The 22,835-nt window shown below is 41.1% G+C and overlaps 2 protein-coding genes across 4 annotated transcripts in view; both read left to right on the forward strand.

The window, feature by feature from the left end:
• The window catches only part of LOC132900851 (dedicator of cytokinesis protein 7-like), a 151,882-nt gene extending 140,040 nt beyond the window's left edge, over nucleotides 1-11,842 (forward strand). The window contains exons 37-50 of the mRNA XM_060943181.1: nucleotides 615-767; nucleotides 928-1,086; nucleotides 1,170-1,270; nucleotides 1,377-1,569; nucleotides 2,896-3,039; nucleotides 5,296-5,427; nucleotides 5,718-5,732; nucleotides 6,181-6,306; nucleotides 6,485-6,574; nucleotides 7,443-7,679; nucleotides 7,766-7,909; nucleotides 7,990-8,096; nucleotides 8,174-8,350; nucleotides 10,724-11,842. Coding sequence (XP_060799164.1) covers nucleotides 615-767; nucleotides 928-1,086; nucleotides 1,170-1,270; nucleotides 1,377-1,569; nucleotides 2,896-3,039; nucleotides 5,296-5,427; nucleotides 5,718-5,732; nucleotides 6,181-6,306; nucleotides 6,485-6,574; nucleotides 7,443-7,679; nucleotides 7,766-7,909; nucleotides 7,990-8,096; nucleotides 8,174-8,350; nucleotides 10,724-10,766 — 1,821 coding nt within the window. The 3' untranslated portion in view covers nucleotides 10,767-11,842. The remainder of the gene's footprint in view (nucleotides 1-614; nucleotides 768-927; nucleotides 1,087-1,169; nucleotides 1,271-1,376; nucleotides 1,570-2,895; nucleotides 3,040-5,295; nucleotides 5,428-5,717; nucleotides 5,733-6,180; nucleotides 6,307-6,484; nucleotides 6,575-7,442; nucleotides 7,680-7,765; nucleotides 7,910-7,989; nucleotides 8,097-8,173; nucleotides 8,351-10,723) is intronic.
• A 2,846-nt stretch (nucleotides 11,843-14,688) lies between these two features.
• kank2 (KN motif and ankyrin repeat domains 2) overlaps nucleotides 14,689-22,835 on the forward strand; it is a 49,282-nt gene continuing 41,135 nt past the window's right edge. For all 3 annotated transcript variants that reach the window (XM_060943182.1, XM_060943184.1, XM_060943183.1), the window contains exon 1: nucleotides 14,689-15,075. In XM_060943182.1, coding sequence (XP_060799165.1) covers nucleotides 14,997-15,075 — 79 coding nt within the window. In that variant the 5' untranslated portion in view covers nucleotides 14,689-14,996. The remainder of the gene's footprint in view (nucleotides 15,076-22,835) is intronic.

Below are 22,835 nucleotides of genomic sequence, written 5' to 3' on the forward strand. Positions count from 1 at the left end.
CCTGTAGAACAGGATAAAGCGGCTAGAGATGATGGATGGATGGATGATTTGATTTGAACATTAACTGAAGCTCTAATGGAACTGGAGCTACTTGATTGGCTGATTGGATAATTGCCTGAATGACATCATAAAGTTCTTAATAAAGTGGCTAGTGAGGGTCAGTAATAAGGATTTGGTTTGCTAACAAATTGTCAGCAAAACTTCAGTTCAGTTTTATTTGTATCGAACCTTTAACAATGGATCTCATCACAAAGCAGCTTTACAGAAATCTATAAATTCTAGATATAGTGCTGCTTTTAATAAGCAGTGAAAAACCGAGTACAATGTTTTTTTTTGTTTGTTTGTTTTTTTAATTGATTTTAACATCTTCAGAATAAATAATTTAATCTGGGAATGGAGGGAAGTGAAACACTGGGTATGCAAATATAATTTAATCATCCATCTGCTTGTTGTTCTAAATAGCAATGGAGTTGCTTAATAATGTCAAAATATTGAAAATGCCTATAATATTTCTGAATACTGTAAGGCGATATATCAGCATACTGATATTATACTGTCATTTTCTCTGCACTGTTACCATGTTCTAAATGGTGTTACTTTATGCGTGTGCGCAGTTCCCGGAGATGCTTTTTGAGGAGGACACAGAGCTGTGTGCTGATCTGTGTCTGCGATTACTGCGTCACTGCAGCAGCAGTATCAGCTCTGTACGCAGTCACGCCAGCGCCTCCCTCTACTTGCTCATGAGACAGAACTATGAGATCGGCAATGTGAGACACATGCACTCATCTATGGCTCAAACATATTTTACAGCGTCCAGAAATTCAGATTTTGAAATAAGATTGCACAAACATCATCTGTTTGGACGTAAAGGTGTGAGACAGTTTTGCTGGGCACAGAGTAAGCATTTCCTTTGGTTTGGTCCTACAGAACTTTGCACGAGTGAAGATGCAGGTTACCATGTCTCTATCATCACTGGTGGGCACCTCCCAAAACTTCAACGAAGAACACCTGCGCCGCTCCCTCAAGACCATTCTGACCTACGCAGAGGAAGATCTGGAGCTTCGAGACTCACCCTTCCCAGAGCAGGTTCTACCCCCACACCCTAACACACACACTCCTTTTCTGGTTCAGCATGACCTTTTACTTAGCTCTTTTAGTTTTTCCGCCAGGTCCAGGATCTTGTGTTCAACCTGCACATGATTCTCACTGACACGGTGAAGATGAAAGAGCATCAGCAGGATCCTGAGATGCTGCTCGACCTCATGTACAGGTGAGCCCTCTCATCCTAGAGATGTACATCCACATAAAGTTAGACGTGCATGTACATCCATATACCACTCTTGACATTTTGCTCTCTTGTTGTTTTTGTGTTGTAGGATTGCCAAGGGCTATCAGAGCTCTCCAGACCTGCGTCTCACCTGGCTGCAGAACATGGCCGGAAAGCACTCGGAGAGGGGTAACCACGCTGAAGCTGCCCACTGCCTGGTCCACAGTGCTGCCCTAGTAGCGGAGTACCTCAATATGCTGGAGGACTGTCGCTACCTCCCCATTGGCTGTGTCTCTTTCCAGGTAGAGCAACTTTGCCTATATTGATACAGTCATGGGGAAAAAGAAAGTACACTCTTCTATTTACACAATCATTAAGAAAGTAATTAGCAGCCAGGTGTTACTAATGAAATGATTAGTTATCAAGAAGAGTCATCAAGTTTCAAGATTAATCATCAAGAAGTGTGGCTACCTCCATAAAAGCAGAAAGTTTGGTGTTCTGGAGCAGTCAGGTGTGTGTCTACTTTATGCTAAGAAGAAAGCACTTCAGCCCTGACCTCAGAGAAGCAATTGTTGCTGCTCATCGATCTGTGAAAGGTTATAAGGCCATCTCCAAACAATTTGAAATTCACCATTCTACAGTGAGGACAGTTTACAAATGGAGACCCTTCCAGTTGCTAAACTTCCCAGGAGTGAGAATCTCAGCAAATTCAGTTCAAGGTCACAGTGTTTAATGCTCAGAGATGTAAAGAAAAGCCCAAGAGCTACATCATGTGACCTACAGGGTTCTGTAAGTACATTAAATGTTTATGTTCATGTGGCTAGGAAAAGTGCGTTCTCTCCAAAAGGCATATGGTAGCACAACTTATGTTTTCTGAACAAACCACAAACCTCCTGGAACAATATCCTTTGAACTGATGAGGCGAAGGTAGAGATGTTTGGTGAAAACCAAACAGAACGCCTCATCACAAACACCTCATGCCAACTGTAAAGCATGGTGATGGAGGAGTGATGATTTGTTCTTGTTCTGCAGCCACAAGACCTTGGAATCTTGCAGTCATTGAGAAAACAATGGAGTTCACTTTATCCCAGAATATTCTTGAGACAAATGTGAGGCCATCTGTCGAGCAGCTAAAATGGTCTGAAATTGGGTCGACAGGACAATGATCCCAACTACACCAGCGAATTGATATCTGAATGACTAAAGATTTAAAAAAAAATCAAGGTGTTGGAAAGGCCAAGTCAAAGTCCAGAGATCAACCCCGAAAGTCCTGAAACATCAATGAACTGAAGCAATGTTGTGGACCGCACAATCATTATTTAGGCCCTGATAAAAAGTTAGAATTGAAGATGGGTGTACTGTCTTTGACTGTATGCAACGATTTTCATAAATGTGAATGGATTCCAAATGCCAGTTTTGCATGCATCCTTACTTTTTATCCTAAATTTGTTACATTTTGTGGTTTCACCCACCATTTGATTTGATTGGTTAAAAGTTTCATTTTCATTGGTCTTGCACTACTCTGTTCCTGTTTAGGTGTGTGCATGTGACGGCTCATGTGGTTAGAAAACAACATGCCAATCGAATCGTTGAATAGCTTATTTTCATATCTGGGTGTGAATGTACAGAGTATCTCATCGAACGTGCTGGAGGAGTCCGCTGTCTCTGATGACATCTTGTCCCCGGAGGAAGAGGGCATCTGTGCAGGGAAATATTTCAGTGAGGTTGGACTGGTGGGGTTGCTGGAACAAGCAGCAGCCTCCTTCAACATGGTGAGGGCACGAGTCATACAGCACACATACAAGGGCCTTATTGGCTAGTTCTTCACTGATAGACATTATTTAACCCTGGATATGATATGTATGAGCATAGGAAAAGAAAAGGCATTTTGTGTGTTAGAGTACGCTCGAACACAGTCGAACAAGACTGTGCAGCGTGCATTTATGAGAGAATTCTCTAAAAATGCACCAACTACGATGCAGATTTGGACACGGCACAAAAAGTTCAAAGAGGAAGGCTGTGTGTGTCTGTGTCTCAGGCCGCGCGCATATTGAAAATTTGTGAAATCGTTCATGGAATCCACATACCTTTTGAATTTCTCATTCAGTTTTGAAGAATAAATCTTATATTGCTCAACATTAAGCCTGTTCAGTTTCATTTGCCTAGACTATGTAGTTTCTGGGATATTTACATCTCATTATCTGTAGCCGCTTTATCCTGTTCTACAGGGTCGGCCCACAGAAAGGCCCTCGTCGGCCACGTCATCATAAATGATGACACATAGACCTCGTCTATGTGTCATCATGACACATAGACGAGGCCTATGTGTCATCATTTATGATGACGTGGCCGACGAGGGCCTTTCTGTGCGGAGTTTGCATGTTCTCCCCGTGTCCACGTGGGTTTCCTCCGGGTGCTCCGGTTTCCCCCACAGTCCAAAGACATGCAGGTTAGGTTAACTGGTGACTCTAAATTGACCGTAGGTGTGAATGTGAGTGTGAATGGTTGTCTGTGTCTATGTGTCAGCCCTGTGATGACCTGGTGACTTGTCCAGGGTGTACCCCGCCTTTCGCCCGTAGTCAGCTGGGATAGGCTCCAGCTTGCCTGCGACCCTGTAGAACAGGATAAAGCAGCTACAGATAATGAGATGAGATCACAAACAAGGCAGGCTACAACTGCGCTGCTTCGAAAATGTAAATTTAACAGCTTGATGAAAGTGCGCTGATGGTTACCATGGAAACCCCATGTCTGCTGCACTGCGTTCCTCCGCCGAGTCGCGCACGCTCATTCGCTTTTGTGTTCTTGGCCTCAGAGCCGCGTGCGCGAAACAGACACACAAGACAGAATCAGCGTTTAGCATAATTAACAATGCACTTTTTACAGAGATGTTTTAATGTTATTCTTTTTTTTTTATCCAGTTGAATATTTAGCGTACAAATGTATTTTCAGCTCTTAAAAATGACCGAGGTCCGGATCGCAGGGGCCTCAGAGCTGGCTGCGGCCATGGAGATGAACAAGACGCTAATAGGAAGATAAGACAGTTCAATGACAAATGGAAGTTCGGGCGAGATTGGCTAATTCATAGCAAAACCGAAAATACCCTGTACTGCAAAGACTGTAGAAAGTCTGGCAAAGACAGGCACCAGTAATTTTAAACTCAAAACTATAAAGGACCACGAAAAGTCAAATGCACACATCGGTACTATAACATCAAAACAGGCGAAGACGGCTGGTTCACTACAGGATAGCATTGCTTTCAGTCCCTGGCTGTCATGAAGTCGGCTGAGCTGGAGAGGATGGAGCTGCTGTTTAGAAACGTTCACGCGATTGGAAAGAAGTTGATCCGCCCCAGCTATCAACTTATGGCCTGCTGGAAGCCTCAGGTTACGAAGACCATTTTTCATGGGCCATTCAGACTCATCTGATGATGAATGTAATGAGGACATTTAATGTCTCTCTCTACACACACACACACACACACTATTAATAGATAATACATAATATACATAATAATACGTGATAATACACATAATACTTGCGTATCAAAACAGCAAATGTTTTTCAATGATGAATGTTTTGAATTGGACTTTTAATATTAGAATCAGTTCAGTTGTACTGAATGTTATTTTTCATATTATACGATATTTCATATTGTAAGGGGCTTGAATTTGAGTTCAATAAACAGAATACTCTGTTTATATTTTTGTCTGAATTGGTTGCATGTTTTCATATAGGGAGCTACCTTAACAGCACTGAATACTTGAGCGCTACTGTAGAGATGCATTCTACACTGCCATTTATAATTAAGTCTAGATCTTCCGAACTTTAACGTATCATGGTGAAGAAAAAACTGCGATTTCCTGGCAACAAAATTGTGGCTAGTGACTCGGGAAAACCACTAGCCACAGTGGCCGGTGAGCAAAAAAGTTAATGTAAAGCCCTGATGTATATAGTGTGTGTGTATAGTAGGTCTACATGTACGAGATGTCCCTTTTTATATAAATAATTGATGGTTGTGTGTACTCCAGGCTGGTATGTATGAAGCCATCAATGAAGTCTATAAGATTCTCTGCCCCATCCATGAGGCCAACAGAGACTATAAGAAGCTGGCATCCATCCATGGCAAGCTGCAGGATGCCTTCAACAAAATCTACAATCAGGTCTGTTCAGTGACATGCCACAGTGTAAAAACTCCACAGGATGTCAGTAAGAATACTCTTCATGCACGTCCATCAAAAATTTAAAGGAGCTAATACCGTAATTAGCGAATTGTGTTGACAACCAGCTAGCGAGACTTAACATTCTTTCCTCTGCTATGAATTTCTAACCAAAGTATTCTTCGAAGGCTTTAGTAGTAGTAGGCAGAGGTTATTCATCATTCTTGCTCCTTGTTGACTGATAGCCTGTTCTCTGTGTCCTCCTCAACATGCTGCTTTGATTCTGTGTGCAGAGTTCAGGATGGGAGGTATAACTCCTAATATGTTTATATCTATTTTATTGCATTTATCATACTAGAAAATGCCTACTTACCACTGTCACGTGTCAGCATTTTCTCTCACTCACTCCCCTTCCCGTCTGTTGTCTCTTTGTCCCCCCCACCCCCACCCTGTTATCTCCCTTGTCCCGGCCTGTGCTGGATGGATGCCTTTGGTGAGTGTAATAAAAAAAAAAATCTCCTAAGGTCATCAAAAATATTCCCTTTAACACTATCACTGTATTCCTTTTACACACTTTTATAAGAGCGACAAGAATGACAGTAATCGAGGTCCATTGCTACCAACTGACCTCTATATAAAATAATTGGTCAGGATTTTTCCCTCTTGTTCTGTATGCCTTTCTCTCTCACACTTTGTTTATCTGTCTATCTGTCTACCTCTTCCTCTGCTCATTTTCCTTCCTCTCGCAGGGTGTAGAGGATGTTTGGGACGTATTTCCGTGTGGGTTTTTATGGATGCCGCTTTGGAGACCTAGATGAACAGGAGTTTGTGTATAAGGAGCCTTCTATTACAAAACTGGCTGAGATTTCACACAGGCTGGAGGTAAGTATCTTTCTTTCCTCCACACAACTATCATTACAAGAAATATTATCCATGTTTTTGCAGAGAAAGTTTAGAGATTTGTCATAAATTCCTTTAAATGGTGTCACAACTTGATCATAGCATATTGATAGCAAAACAAAAAATCCCTAAATATTTTTTACCCTTGTATTGTGATTAGGAGTTCTACGCAGAGCGCTTTGGTGATGATGTCGTGGAGATTATCAAGGACTCCAACCCTGTAGACAAGAACAAGCTGGATCCCAACAAGGTCAGACTTCAAAAGAACCAATTCCTAATTATACCCGTTCATACGAAACACCCTTTTTCTCAGCAACCACAAATCATAGCCACTTGGTACCAAGCTTCAGCTTGGGGTTCTATACAGTGTATACCGTTTTCAGGTCTGTCGCACATCGACTTCCTGTTTACTGACTGAATGTGTTTACGAAACATATAGCGTGGATTTACAAAATGTTCGTAACACTTTTCTCAGCAACTACAAATCACAAATGCTTGGTATTTGGTACCGAGCTTCAGCTTTGGGTTCTATACCGTGTATACTGTTTTCAGGTCTGTCGCACATCAACTTCCTGTTTACCGACTGAATGTATTTCCGAAACATATAGCGTGGATTTACAAAATTTTCATAACACTTTTCTCAGCAACTACAAATTACAACTGCTTGATATTTGGTACTGAGCTTCAGCTTGGGGTTTTATACAGTGTATACTGTTTTCAGGTCTGTCGCACATCGACTTCCTGTTTACCGACTGAATGTATTTACGAAACATATCGGGTGGATTTTGACGCCATTTCAAGAAGCAAAATGCTATTTCAAAATGACAGTTTACCAGGATGCTATTTGAAATCCCTGGGGAGAGAGACTGCTCTTTACTTACTTGTTTCAGGGTTAATTATCTGTTGAAGTCAACCTTCATAATAAGCGTCCTATTCCTTCGATTGCTTGCATTCTGATACAAGTGAGAGCGGGGGATACGTAAGTGAGCAGTAGCTCACAGTTGATCTTGTTGTGTAATAATTTGGTTGCCTCAAAAATTTTAGTTTGATTTTTTTTTTCTCTTTCTTCATTGTTGATTTTTACAAGCAAGTCTTTCTCCTTGTGTGCTGGTACCCAGGCATACCTACAAATTACGTATGTAGAGCCTTTCTTCGACACGTACGAGCTGAAGGAGCGCATCACGTATTTCGACAAGAACTACAACCTGCGCATGTTCATGTACTGCACACCATTTACACTTGACGGCCGTGCGCATGGTGACCTGCACGAGCAGTACAAACGGAAGACCATCCTCACCACCTCGCATGCATTCCCTTACATCAAGACCCGCATCAACGTCATCCAAAAGGAAGAGGTACCATCACATGCATGGCCATGAGTTGTGATGTGTGTGTTTGGTTTGAGAAACCTATTAAAACTTGATCTGTACATTTTTGGCAGATAATCCTTGTTCCAATTGAAGTGGCTATTGAGGACATGCAGAAGAAGACTCAAGAGCTGGCTTTTGCCACACACCAGGATCCTGCAGACTCCAAGATGCTGCAGATGGTGCTTCAGGGCTGTGTGGGCACCACTGTTAACCAGGCAAGCTTAATGCACTATATTGTGTGGGGTAGTTAGCTATATGTCACTATAAACTTCAGTAACATCAGTGGTGTCTGTAGGGTCCTCTCGAGGTGGCCCAGGTATTCCTGTCTGAAATTCCAGAAGATCCAAAACTCTTTCGACATCATAACAAACTGCGTCTTTGCTTCAAGGACTTCATGAAGAGGTGAAAAGACTGAGACACACACACACTTACTCTCTCTTTATCTCTGACTGACTCACCACAACTGTCCACAATTGCAGATGCGAGGATGCTCTGAGGAAGAACAAGGCTCTGATTGGACCGGACCAGAAGGAGTACCATAGGGAACTTGAGAGGAACTACAGTAAACTGAAGGAGGCTCTGTGTCCTCTCATTAACCGCAAGATCCCCCAACTCTATCAAGCTGTACAGCTACTGCCTGCCACACCTTCACACAGGTAATGGGATATTTGAATGGACTATAGCTGTTATTCCTGAGTTTTGGTATTTGTTGTTCTTTGAATAGAAATAAATGGTGCACTTTGTTTAACCACATGTAATTTTTTTCTGCCCAACAGTTTAGAACCATTTCTTTCAAAACAGTAGGTCAGTAGGCGGGGGGAACAACCCAGACAGCAGACTTGTAACAATGTTTTTTCCTTTGGTTGTGTGGTTTATACCTCAAAAGTGTAGAAGATGGCTATAAATCCCCTGAAACTTTTCTTTTGGCTTTTGTGTCCAGGACATTGTGTAATGATCAGCTACGAGGTCACTGGTTGCCCCCTGGTTGCCAAGCCTATCCAAGAGGGGCAGGGCAACCAGGGGGCAACCAGTGACCTCGTAGCTCGTAGCTGATCATTACAATTGGTATAAAATTTACTAGTTTCTTTTTTCAACTTTGTGAACAAAACGACACATTTTCTCAATTAAAGTCGGGACATTTAGAAATACCAGTCTTCTGATCACAAAAGCAAAGGTTGAGGAAAATATCCATTTTCTATACTTTTGCAGTATAAGGCTACATCCACACGACAACGGCAACGAGATTTTTTTTTTTTTAAATATCGCGTCCACATGGGCAACGGATCAGTAAAATATCAGGTACATATGGCAACGCTTGCTGAAAACTATGCAATACACATGCCATACCTCTACGTGCGCTGTAAAACGATCCCATCGGAGACACCAGAACAATAGAAGAAGCAGACGCATGCGCATAAACCCCTTCTTCTGTAGCATCAGCCACATAAAGTTTTGATTATTAGTCAGTAGCGTAAAATAGTATCTATTGTCTAAGACACTTATTTATATTTCATATTAAAATGTCTATGTAAATTAATACATAGAAAGCCTGGCCAGGCGCTGAACGTTCTTCTGCCTTCACTTTAAGAGAAATTCAGGGCGAGCATGAGCCTAGGTTCTTCCCTGTCACTGTCACACGCACACACCTTCTCACTCCCTGTCCTATGGCTATAGTCCCTTTAAATCACGTGCTCGTTTTTTGAATGGAGACGCGGAAAGAGGAATGAACGGGGGTAGATGGAGAGAGAGAGAGGAATGAATGGGGGTAGATGGAAGCCGGTACGCCAACATTCTGAGATCCTCCAGAATTCTTTAATGGTCCGGAATAAATTGAATGCTACACGTTGATGGATTACTTTGTTCTTCTACGCCCTTTTTGAGGAATGTATTGTCGGACTTAAACCAACATCTGAAGAGGTGAGATCGCTCCTTTTTTTTTCCCCTATTTTTGCTGGCGGGATTGTCATGTGGTTGTGACGTCATCGTAAACAAATCCGTTCTACTCATCCAGACGACTTCGCAACGGCGCCGTTGCCAGATTTTTCCACTCTGGAACCCGTTCTCAAAAGATTTCGTTTTGGGGCACCCAAAACGCCGGTGCCGTGTGGACGCCAGGCTGAAACGATAAACAATTTTATCAGATTCACCTGAATCCATTGCCGTGTGGACAGGGCCTTAGCAATTCAGATATTCGCTGTAGCATGGCTGCCCACTCCTCTGGGTAAGTGTGTGTGCTCATTGCTCACGTTGTGTGTGCATGTGTGTGTTCACTGTTTCAGAAGGGTTAAATGCAGAGAGGAATTTCACTATGCTTATTAAGTGTACATGTGATAAATAAAGCTGCTGTTCTTCTACTACTCAGGAATAGAAATAAACAATCATTTGTTACATAGTTAGTTCTTCTGTACTTGACTGTCAATTAGCTTGAGTTTGGCTTTGACAAATGCATGTTATATCCTAGTGCAAATGTATATATGTTCCCCCTATAATTATGGATAATAGCCTGCCTAGTACCAAAAAAAAAAACACTAGCCATGTTTGCAGCCCAGACTTGAGTTGTTTCTAATGGACAAAAGCATCATGTAAAAATATTTGCCCCTCATGTTTCAGTCATATTATATTCTGAAATACCCAAGCTTTGCAGCAAAGCACACACAAGGTTGTAGGAATAGTTTTTTAATGTGTTCTGTATGTTGCTGCAGATAATGGAAAGTTAACAAGCACACACACACACGGGTATGTGCTGTCCGTCATATCTACGATGAGACGTGCATGCACGTCTTTAGGTCCACATGCACAAATATGTTTGCACGTATATCCATATGTGTGTATGCAAAGACACACACACACACTAGGGATATACGTTTGTTTATTATACATGGTTTTGAGCTCTTCTCCATGCAGCACGTAGCATTTGTAATCATCTGCTGCCTTACATTCAGCCTCCTCACTCACTCTGAACACTTTCACCATTCTAGTCAGAGATGCTGACATCTGACCCTGTCTCTCTCTTTCTTCCCAATCTGCAGGAATTCCCTTAGCAGGTCCAGCTTTCGGCGGACAGATTGCTAAATAGCACCAAAGGAGAAGTGGGGCCAACCCCTCGCCCAGGCTCCAGACTGCCTTCTATGACACTGGGCACGAGCTCGCTCACTGCTGTTCTCTCAGACCAGTCAAACTCATGTTTACTCAGAAGGGTTATCTGTGGTATAAACACAGCCTCGTTGGCTCTCCAGAGGCAGGGCAGTGAAGGCTTGGGCAGTCTCTAGGGACTCAATTCAAAAATGAGCCCTCTTTAAGCAGACTGGTGGTAATTTTAGGTTTTGCTCAGCATGGGAATCTAAATAGTCTGCTGTACTTCCTACTTTGTGTGTGTGTGTGTGTGTGTGTGTGTGTGTGTGTGTGTGTGTGTGTGAGAGAGAGAGATGAGTCAAGAGTCCTGTAGTATGGGGTGACTAACTGCTTGCACTTTGTGAATCTGAGCCCAACCAAAGCTTTAATGTTTCACCACTATGTCCCAAGATAACAATTATCTTTTGCAAAATGTTTGAACATGTTACTTCTCTCCCTTGGTTCTGGGAGTGAGGATGATAACTACTTGAAATCTTCTCCCCAAGCCCTAAGAGGCTTGGCTCAAACTGTTAGACTTTTACATTCCCACGTTAATCATTTACCTCGTATGCTGATGGCTACAGAAGACACGGAGAAACCTGGAATTGGGGGGGGGATTCTAAAGAAAAATAAAACTGGGCTCGAATCAGCTCTGACACTGCACTGTTAAGAATTTACACTGCCACGTGTTCATAGATCTGCACTCACTCAAATATATACTCCATGAGTTTGTTTAAAATAGATTTAATGCACAAATGTGTAATGTCACTTTCTGTATAAGAGCAAGTGTAAGTGGAGACTGAAGAAACATCACACTGTGGTGAAAAGCTGCAGGGGAGGCTTACTCTTCATTAAACTACTGCTAGTCTTAAATTCACATAGTTAATTGAATTTTAATGTCCGTGTGATGTTTTGTTTATTACTGCTAATGGTCAAATACTGTGCAAAATACTGGCCTGAACTTTGTTGATATATATATATTTTTTATTTCTGTACTTTTTTTTTTACTAATTGTATTAAATTTCTGAACCCATACACCATTGAAGTTGTTTATTACTAAACCCAGTGAAGTTTCCCAAACTGATCATGAGTTCAGGTTACCACGTCTGGAGTTTCTCTACATGTTCTCCCCGTGTCTGTGTGGGTTTTGTCCAGGGTCACCAGTTTCATCCCATTTCCAAAAAAAAAAAAAACATGCCAGTAGGTGAATTGGCTACTGTAAATTGCCCCAGCATCTGTGGGTGGGTGGGTGGTCCTGGTGTCTTATCCAGGCTTCCGATCCACTGAGAGGTGACCAGGATAAAGGGATTGAGGGAATTTGTATTTTAAAATATTGCTTTTGTTTTTAATGACTATATTAACCAATTTAATCTATACTGCCCTGCCAAAAAAAAAAAAAAAGGCATGCGCACTAATATTTGGTTGCTCCGCCTTTAGCTTTGTTTACAGCATGCATTCGCTGTGGCATTGTTTCGATAAACTTATGCAATGTCACAACATTTTTTTCAGTCCAGAGTTGCATTAATTTTTCACCGAGATCTTATGTTGAGGACGGGAGAGTCAAACCACTGCGTAAAGTCTGGACTCTGGTGGTTAATTCACGTGTGAAAATGATTCCTCATGCTCCCTGAACCACACTTTCACTATTTGAGCCATAATTTCATTCCTGTGCCATCAGGGAAGAAAAAAATCCATTGATGTGAACCTGGTCCATTCAGTACGTTTCAGGTCGTCCGCTGACTTCATTTTATTGGCCCATAACGTTGCAGAGCCTCGACCTGACCAACTGAATCGACCCCAGGTCACAACACTGCCTCCAGAGACTTGTACAGTGGCCACTATGCATGATGGGTGCATCGCTTCATGAGCTTCCCTTCTTACCCTGATACACCCATCACTCAGGAATAGGGTCAATCTGGACTCATCAAACCACATGACCTTTGTCCATTGCTCCAGAGTCCAATCTTAATGCTCCCTAATAAGCAAGCCTTTTCTGATTAGTCTCACTAACAAGTGGTTATCGTATGGACACACAGCTGTTTAGTCCCAATCCTGTGAGTTCTCATCACACTGTGAATGTGGAAATGCTCTTACTTTCACTATTAAACACCGCCATGAGTTCTACTGTTGATTTTTTTTTTTTTTAACAATTCAACTGTGATCTCTTATCATGGTCAGTCAGGATCTTTTTCCAACCAAATTTTTTCCACGAAGTTGACAGCAATAATGACTAAATGCGTTGGACAGTTCTTAACCCAATTCCAATCATTTCAGCAATCTCCTTAGTTGTTTTCTTTGCTTGATATAAGACGATAATTTGACTTTCTGAAACACAGTAACATCTTTTCCATGAGCACGGGATACGTCTTCCAACATGTTTGTTTCAGAAATGAGAAGCTACTCACTGCATCAGTTAGGGTTAAACGAATTGTTGCAGCTGAAACACGTTAATCACTGCAGTAATTATCCAATCAACGGCTCTTATGTATTTGTTTTATTTAAATCCAAATGGTGACACTTTCTTTTTGGCCAGGCAGTGAACGTGAGACACTGGTATGTTTTTCCAGTGGTGGTTTATAACTGATATGAAACAGAAGATTTGATTATCACTCAGATGTTAGCTGTTGCCCTTAATGAACACAGTAAAATAAAACTAATAATGAAGTGTTACAAGGATGAAAAATGAATTTTGAGAAATGCCAGGTTTGTCCATCACACAGATTAGTAATATAGCGACTAGTTGTCGTTGTATCTGTAACTGTTTATCCTGTGCGGGATCGCAGCTGGAGCCTCTCCCAGCTGACCATGGGCAAGAGGCAGGGTACACCCTGGACAAGTCACCAGCTCATCGCAGGGTTGACACATACAGAGACACAAACAACCATTCATACTCAGTGAATTTAGAGCCACCAATTAACCTAACCTGCATATCTTTTGGACTGTGGGAGGAAACCCATGCAGACATGGTGAGAACATGCAAACTCCACACAGAAAGGCCCTCACTGGCCACTGGTTCAAACCCAGAACCTTCTTGCTGTGAGGCAACAGTGCTAACCACTACACCACCGTGCTGCCATAGCAACTAGTATTCACGTTAAATGCAATCTGTATTGGGGTTTCTTTTCTTCTCATATTTGGTGTCAACTTTAATTCATTTCACGTGGTTCATTTTCTGATGAATCCCAAATGATGTCCTATTCTCTCTTAAGTATGTTAGCCCTACACAGTTTACAGGAAAGTTGGTTCTTCAGCCTATAGTAGACTATGCAGTGCCCTGTAGGAGTCAAGATGTGCTCGCCTGCTTTATGGAATAATCACTATAAGATTAAACCTGGCGACACAGTGGTGTAGTGGTTAGCGCTGTCGCCTCACAGTAAGAAGGTCGAGCCCCGTGGCCGATGAGGGCCTTCCTGTGCGGAGTTTGCATGTTCTCCCCGTGTCCGCGTGGGTTTCCTCCGGGTGCTCCGGTTTCCCCCACAGTCCAAAGACATGCAGGTTAGATTAACTGGTGACTCTAAATTGACCGTAGGTGTGAATGTGAGTGTGAATAGTTGTCTGTGTCTATGTGTCAGCCCTGTGATGACCTGGCGACTTGTCCAGGGTGTACCCCGCCTTTCGCCCGTAGTCAGCTGGGATAGGCTCCAGCTTGCCTGCGACCCTGTAGAAGGATAAAGCGGCTAGAGATAATGAGATGAGATGAGATGAAACAGAAGTCTGGCTTCATCTTCTAGAAAAGCAGCGAGATGCTGTTTCAAGCTCTACCTCAGTGAGCTGAAGGTCTGAGCACACTTGGCTTCTCGAAGGGGAAAATATGATGTCATTGTGAGCAACCCACCATCCTGTGCTCTAGTAAACACGAGGCTGTAAAGAGTGGAGAGAATTTTGAGGATTTTAGGTTGAGGGTGATGCTCATGAGCACGGAGCAGCTTGTTGTTTTCATGATGCAGATTTAAGAAGCGTGGCATTGCATTAGGCTTTGTTTAGTAGATCCAGCCTGGTGGGGCAAAACACACAGACTGCATCAGGTTTGTGTTTGCTGTATTGAGTATTTGTTCTTATAACAAAGGGGGGGAACAATGGTCTGATATTGGACAATAAAGCAAGGCGTGTGTTTGAGAGAGAGAGAGAGAGAGATTGGGCTCATGGTTTGCTCTTGGCCCTTTAAGAGCACAGGGAGGGGGATTTCTCCTTATGCTCTGGCTGCAGTGTTTTTGTCTCGCTGTCAGTGAGATTGCTGGCTTTACACGGCTAAAGGCACAAGGAGAAAAGGGTAAGCTATCAATTTTAAGTCCTCTTTTTTTCTAGCTCACACGTGCAGACAGATGTGCATAAACATGCTTTTTTTCTTTTCATTACATTTATTTGGCATGATGTCATGGTTACTTTTTTTTTTTTTGGTCCGGGGAACAAAGTAACAGGACACTGACTGTCTGGTGATGGTCATGTCTTCTCCCTGGAAGCTGTGAGGAAATGATGGTGAATATTAATCACAGTCCAGATGTTTGATGAAGAGCATCTTCTAAGGAGCGCGTGCACTGACTTTCATAGAACAGTCTACATCTCAATAAGAGGAGCTGCTGTCCTGGACTCCAGACAGCTCTCTTGTGCTTTCCTGCTGTATGAAATGATGTTACAGCTTATTTGTTTCGAGGTGTAACATCTTCCCCATTAGGAATCTAGAGGAAGGAGAAGAGGCGCGCACTTCTGCTCTTAAATAAATAAAACAAGCTATGGAATAATAATAAACTTAAGTTTGCTTGTCCAGAGTTGATTAATAGGCTGTAATTTTCATCATGTGACTAAAGAATATTTTGCATGGATTTTTACTGCTGTGTGTTTGGGATTTTAGGTGTAAAGTGATGGCTCAGGGGAGAGGGTGGAACCTCAGGCTTGTTTCAGAGAGTTTTCATTACTTCCAGATGTTTAGTAGATTCCTGCAGATCCTCTGCTTTACAAGTGTTTCACTGGTCACTATAGTCTATTGTTTAATCCTTACACTTGTGAGACTCCCTTTGTGGTTGAATTATTGTTTAAAATAGTTTTCATATTAACCCTTTAAAGCAAACTGGAATTTGTGGAAACTTTTCTTGAGACCACTTTAAAACAACAACTGTTCTTCATACAGAAAAAAAAAGCATGAGCTGCTAAACCTCCCGTCTCTGGGGTGGAACCCTCAATGTACACCTTTTTTTTCCTTTAACCAAGAAATGCATGTAGTCTACCTTAAAGGTTTTACTCTAAAACTCCAATTATGATCAACTTATGTAACTAAATCCCTCATAACCTTCACTCGGTCACTACACTGCAAAAATGACAGCAAGTAAAATATTTTAAATATAGTCAATCGTATCTGGTATTTCTGATGTTAGATTACACTGCAAAAAAAAAAACTGAATTTGAGGAGAAAAGTCCTTAATACTAGTGAAATTATCTCGCTGCATGGACAGATCATTTTACTTGACAAGACATCTTGGAATAAGTTGGTTACAATCTAGAACTAGTTTTAATAATCTCAGAGTTGCTGTCTTGTATTCTTCTACACTGCAAAAATGATATCTTAAGTTAGAATATCTTGAATATAGTTGAAACAATCTAGCATTTCATATTAGAAAAATACAAGACACCAACTCTGAGATTATTAAAACTAGTTCTAGATTGTAACCAACTTATTCCAAGATTGTCAAGTAAAATGATCTGTCCATGCAGCAAGATAATTTCACTAGTATTAAGGAATTTTCTCCTCAAATTCAGTTTTCAGTTTTTTTGCAGTGTACAGTAAACCATATTTCTAAACATTTTTTTTTACTCATTTCAAATTTTACATTTTCTAATTCTATAGGCAGGTCATTTTATTTATTTTCATTTGTTTTTGTTTTTTTCTAGAAATAAATTCTTATAGAACAAGTGTTGCCAGGCAAAACAAACCTCGCCTGGTAGCACTTATGATGAATATGAAGGAAGATATCATGCGAAAAAAAATAGGTACCCTATGGGTACATGTGGCTGCTGCTTATAAATATAATTGTTTTCTGATCCCATGTCCATACAGTAAATATAGCATATATATATATATATATATATATATATATATATATATATATATATATATACACACTCTATGAGGCAGTAGCCACAAAAATGAACAATTTAAAAATCACAGAAGTAAAATATACCAAGTGTCTGTACTTTATATTATTCTACTCTTACCTCTTACAGTTTTCGAAACTGAAACCTCTGAACCGAGGCTGACATACACACGCTGTCACCATGACCGAAACTCTTATTTCCTGGAAACGGCCCGGCGCTAGAGCTCAGTGGAACGCGCTTTCCCTCTGTAATAAGCATAAACGTCTGAAAGTGATTTCTTTAGTCTAGTCCATTTATTTTGAATGGTGACCCGAACTGTATACACTCACTGGCCATTTTAATCGGAACACATGTATGTGCAGTGCGTCATTGTTATACTCTTACATTCTTACAGCACGATGATGTAGTGGCTAGCGCCTCTATATGAGGCAGGAACCACAACAAAAACGATTTTGACCTTTTTGGTGATCTTGACCGGATTACCCTCAAAATGTTGAAGGTTCTATTTGAGATCAATGCCCATCTATCCTGAAAGTTTCATGAAGATTGATCCTGCTGTTTTCCCGTAATATCGTTAACAAAAAAACAAAGAAACCCGACCAAAAACAATACCTCACCCCGGTTACTCCATAGCGGGCGAGGTAACACGACTATTTCAAGCTTGAAGTGAGTGGAAGATGTTTAGAAATAGGATTAATGATCTTGTATTTGCAATCTCATAATGGGAAATACACAATCAGTTTAACTACATTCAATATATTTTCACTTGCTATGATGTTTTTTTGTTTTGTTTGGGTTTTTTTTCAGTTGATAAAGGATATATATTAAGAATACAAATTAGTACCATGTAAGGGACAGGAAAAGTTTAGTACTACATCTCAAAGGCCTTCAGATTTATTGCATATAGAGGAGTCTCTGTGAGAAGTACACCAGGTATTTCTTCAAACTGCATATCCCAAATTTCCTGTCAGGGGTCAATAAAGTAAAATAAATTATCCATCCATTCACAGTAGGGCCATAACAATATGATGTATGATTTACTTGAGGGCACAGACTCACCAAAACTGGGCAGCTGAAGGCTGGAAAAATGTAGTCTGGTCTGATGAATCTCAATTTCTGCTGAGACACAGATGTCAGAATTTGGCACCAACAGCATGAATCGATGGACCCAACCTGCCTTGTGTCAACAGTCCAGGTTGGTAGAGGTGGTGTAATGGTGTAGGGAATGTTTTCCTGGCACACTTGAGGCCTGTTAATACCAATCAATCATCACTTGAATGCCATAGTGTGTTTGGGTATTGTTGCTGACAATGTGCAGCCCTTCACAGCCACAATTTACCATCTTCTAATAGCTGCATCCAGCATCATAATGCACCATATCACAAGTCATCTGGTTTCATGAACATGACCGTGAGTTGAGTGTTCTTCAGTGACCTTCCCAGTCAGCAGATCAGGATCCATGATGTAATCATGTCAACATGGACCAGAATCTCAAAGGAATGTTTCCAATGTCTTGTGAATCCATGCCATGAAGAATTGAGGCTGTTTTGGGAGCAAAGGGAGGTCCTACGCAGTGTTAGTATGGATTTGTACTGTACTGTATTTAACCATGGCATGTTTAACAGGCTGGTTTGAGTGTTTCAGAAACTGCTGATCTCCTGGGATTCTGATGTTTGATGTGAATTTTAAACCATAGCTCTTGACCTGTAACTGCATGATTTTATGCATTGCTTCTTGACTAGCAGAGAGGAAACTTCTTGTACCTACAGTAATTCTAATTGAGCAGTTTGATGTCAGGGACAGGCCTTGTCTTAGCATGTTGATGTACTATTTACATGCCTTGTTCTTTTTCCCATACGGCAGCAGCACAGTGAAGGCAACCCATAAACTTTCTGCAGTTTAACCTGAACACCTTCAAACATCTACATCTATATAGTATGAGGATGGAAGCCATGTTTTGGATGTAATGTCTTGCACATTTTAGGAATGTGTATTCCCCACTGTTGTTGTAGATGTGTTGATTAGCATTTTTGTACTATACTTTGCCCTGTGTTTGATTTACAATCAATAGAAATCTGATCCATAGTAATTTATATGACCTGTACATAGTAATGAATCTATTACACTCCTGCTTTGGAGTGTATCCAGTATCCATGTCAAGTACATCAACAATGCATTATAGGAAATCTGGATCAGCTGTGACTATCCCTGCTTGGATGTTATGTATGGTGTAGCAAACAATACCAGCAACCTGTCTGTCTGTCTGTCTGTCTGTCTGTCTGCTGCCATCCTCATTGTTGAGGGTCAGCGATCCAGGAAGCCATCAACTAGCTTCTGTGAATTCTCTTGGGTGACTATAGCACACCAGAGGGACCCAAACCCTTATCTGGTGGCAGGTACACATACACACTTATGGGCAATTTAGAGTAGCCAATCGACCTAATCCGTATGTCTTTGGACTGTAGGAGGAAACTGGAGTATCCGGAGGAAACCGTACCAGCAGTTAAACCTAGCCAGACTAAGCACCAGAGAATTCAGTAATCTAACTTTACCAAGATTAAAGTATAGTTTGGAGGAAAGTATGACATTTATGGCATCAGTATGTTTAAGTACTTTGAAATATTGATATGTCGTGTGTTTGTATCTTCCAATTCATGGACTGATCGACTGCTGTTGATAATATAATGCTGATTGCTTAATGGAGTCTTTAATTAGGGGATTGCGCAACAGTTTTAAAAAAAATTTTAAACGATTTCATGTACATATACATGTCTCAGCCGCTGTGAGCCTGGAACCTGAATGTGTGTGTACTCTTTCTGATGAGATGTCTTCAACCCCTTTCTACCTCCATTTTGTTTACATTATAGTTTGGTGTGTGCTCACCAAGCCCAAGCCTCCAGTGTTTCTTTAATGGTACATTAGGACCATTTATGCTCATTTATACATGCGCAAGTTTATTCCTCTCATCATTTTCCCTAACTTTGTTCTTTATCTTCATCACTCTTTCCAAACACTCTTCCTGAAGTATCCCACTCCAGACAGCTTTTCTCTGTCCTTCACTACCCCAATCCCCCTGATTCTCATAGGATTTCTCCTTTTTTCTTTGCTTCTTGTTGCTTTAGCAATTCCTGTTGTCCCACCCATGTACCGTTTCCTGTTAGAGGTCAGTTTTGTGTCCAATAACGTGATGGTGTGTGTGTGTGTGTGTGTGTGTGTAGCTCTGTGCGCTCGCGCTCTCTCTCTCTCTCTCTCTCTCTCTCTCTCTCTCTGTCCTGCAGTAATGTGAGCAGGGTGAGGCCCCATCCTGGGCTCCGAGCTTTGGCTGCTACACCGAATAGCATCGGTTCCTCCATAACCACTCCCTAATGTAAAAAGCAGCCCCTGTGTGTGTGTGTGTGGGTTTGTCTGTGCAGACTATGGTGACTTCAGATAGGAAGGATTTTGGCATTTGGTTGTGCTCACAAGTGCTTTCAATAACCCAAGCAAATTTTAATTTATATAGTACTCTTCAAGATTCACTCACAAAGCACTTCACAAAGTAATACAATTACTTCATTTACTTAAATGAATTATTAATAAAAACAAGACGGTCAGTCTAAAAATAATAAACCAGGTATTAAAAAATGAGTCACTAAATGCAATGGAATAAAGATAATATATTAATAATATGATGTTGATATTTATTAAAATCATGCACACTTTGGCTGTCTTATAAAAATGGGGAAAATATTCTAGAGTGTTGCTGCATTCGCTGAAAAAACAACATTCCCTTGAATTTTAATTTTGTCCTCAGGACAGCCAATAGCTATTTGAGATCCTAGGAATCCTCATGCAACAGCGGAGGGACAACAGATCTGAAACACACACACACACACAAAGTACTGATTAGTTTGGCCAGAGGGTTTCCTCCACCTCTGCTATTACATTTGTCCTGAGACCATTTCAGTACGTCATTTATTGACCTGATTTGTGGAAACAGGCTGACTGAAATCAGGTTGAATTTCTTGAACCAAAGGGGGGGCAAAAATAAACATTTCATGCACAATGTAGTGTTTAACAAATACCCAAGAACTTTCTGGAAGATTCTTCAACGTCCTGTTATGACCATGGTTTATTTCTGTAGTCTGCTAATCATTATCCCCCCCCCAAGAAAAGGAATGACTAAAATATGAAGATGATCTCATAGAATGAGGCAATTTAATCTGTTCAGAGAGGTTTATTGTGATTGTACAATTATTTATGTTCCAAGTTTCAGCTAAGCCTCTTTTAAGCCTCTCCCATTCCCTTCATCTTTACAGTCTTTACAAGTTTCTTGGCAAACTTTTGTAAACTAACCAGACTTGAGCTCTGTCTTACTGCAAGTACAGTATTTGTTTTTAATTGAGACGTTTCCATTTGCATCTTTTTCTCCTCCTGTTTTTCCTTCCTGGTAGCAGGATGGTGCAGTGGGTAGGATTCCTGTCTCACAGCTCCAGGGTTCCTGGTTTGATCCTGAGCTCAGGTTACTGCCTGTGCACATACTCACCATGTTTGTGTGGGTTTCTTCTGGGTTCTCTGGTTTTCTGATGTTGATTGGTGAATCGGCTACTCTGAATTGTGCAGAAGGATTGTTTTTTCCCCCTTCTTTACACATCTCTTCTTGCTTTCTCACCGCTCAGATTTTAATGTTGTTTCTTTTCTAGTGCTTGTCTACATTATTTTCATTCTGTCCTTTTACTCTTTATATCTGTTTCTCCTGATCTATGCACCTCCTAAGCTATGTTGGGAGGAAGTGGGGGACTTGTATCTGTGTCCCTGGGGAGCTGCAGCTCCCTTTCCTGTAACTCTTTCTGACTTGTACACAACTGCATTCACTGGTAATGAGCCATAGCTCTGTGCGCTGTCTTTATCGTTTAATTAATGCTGTTTTGAGAGAAAATTCTTAATGTTCTTTCTGAGTTCAGCAGTCAGTTTGTTAGCCAGTCTGAAGGCATGCTTGTGTGAACAAATATGTACTAATATAATAAGTGATTTTATTACTGTTGAATTGTTATATACATTGCATTTTTTGCAAGTTATTTAAAACAGTTGAACATTTGATGTTTGGCAATGCTTTATTTTTTTGTAGACATGTTTGGGGATGGAGTGAAAGAACATTATAATCACTGCATGATACTGTGTATCAGTGAAAGAATGAGACCTCTCAGAAACAGTTCAGTGTACACGAGTCTTCTGGCAATCTCTCTCTCTCTCTCTCTCTCTCTCTCTCTCTCTCTCTCTCTATTAAAACCAGCTGTGGATCTAAGGCCAGAATGAATGGTGTCTTTGTGAGCTGCATGTCACTTTTTTCTTCTTTAAGGGTCTCTCTCTCTCTCTCTCTCTCTCTCTCTCTCTCTCTCTCTCTCTCTCTCTCTCTCATTCCAGGCACTGGCATGACAAAACTGCTGGAACAATATAACTCAATGTTCTCAGCTCTCAGCATGATGTTGTTCCATAATGGAATAATTTACCAAGCCCACTAACATTTGAATTTTCATATTGCACCCTTTTTAGCAGTGGGTAGTTGGAGAATGCATTCCGAGGGAAAACAAGAAATGCTAGTAATCTTGATCATAACGATCAAGAAGTCATCTTGTTCACAGGCTCACAATCACAGTGAAAAAGGAGACATAATCTTTGCCCACAGATAGGTGACAAATTAAAGATAAACCTTAATAGTGCTGTAGTAAGGTGTTAAGACACCACCAGCTGACAGGACAGATTCAACAATTCCCTGGAATTGTACCGGAGGGATGGGCATCATTCTTCCAAAACATTTCCTCAGTTGGTGTTTTGATGATGGTGGGTGTGGTGGTGGTGAGCGCTGACGTCTAAAGTCAAATGCTCTAAAAGTCTCCCTTAGGCTTTCAATTGAGTCGCGATCTGGTGACTGCAAAGGCCGTAACCTGTGATGCATATCATGTA

Source organism: Neoarius graeffei, chromosome 16 (assembly GCF_027579695.1).
Source record: "Neoarius graeffei isolate fNeoGra1 chromosome 16, fNeoGra1.pri, whole genome shotgun sequence".
Classification (NCBI taxonomy): domain Eukaryota; kingdom Metazoa; phylum Chordata; class Actinopteri; order Siluriformes; family Ariidae; genus Neoarius; species Neoarius graeffei.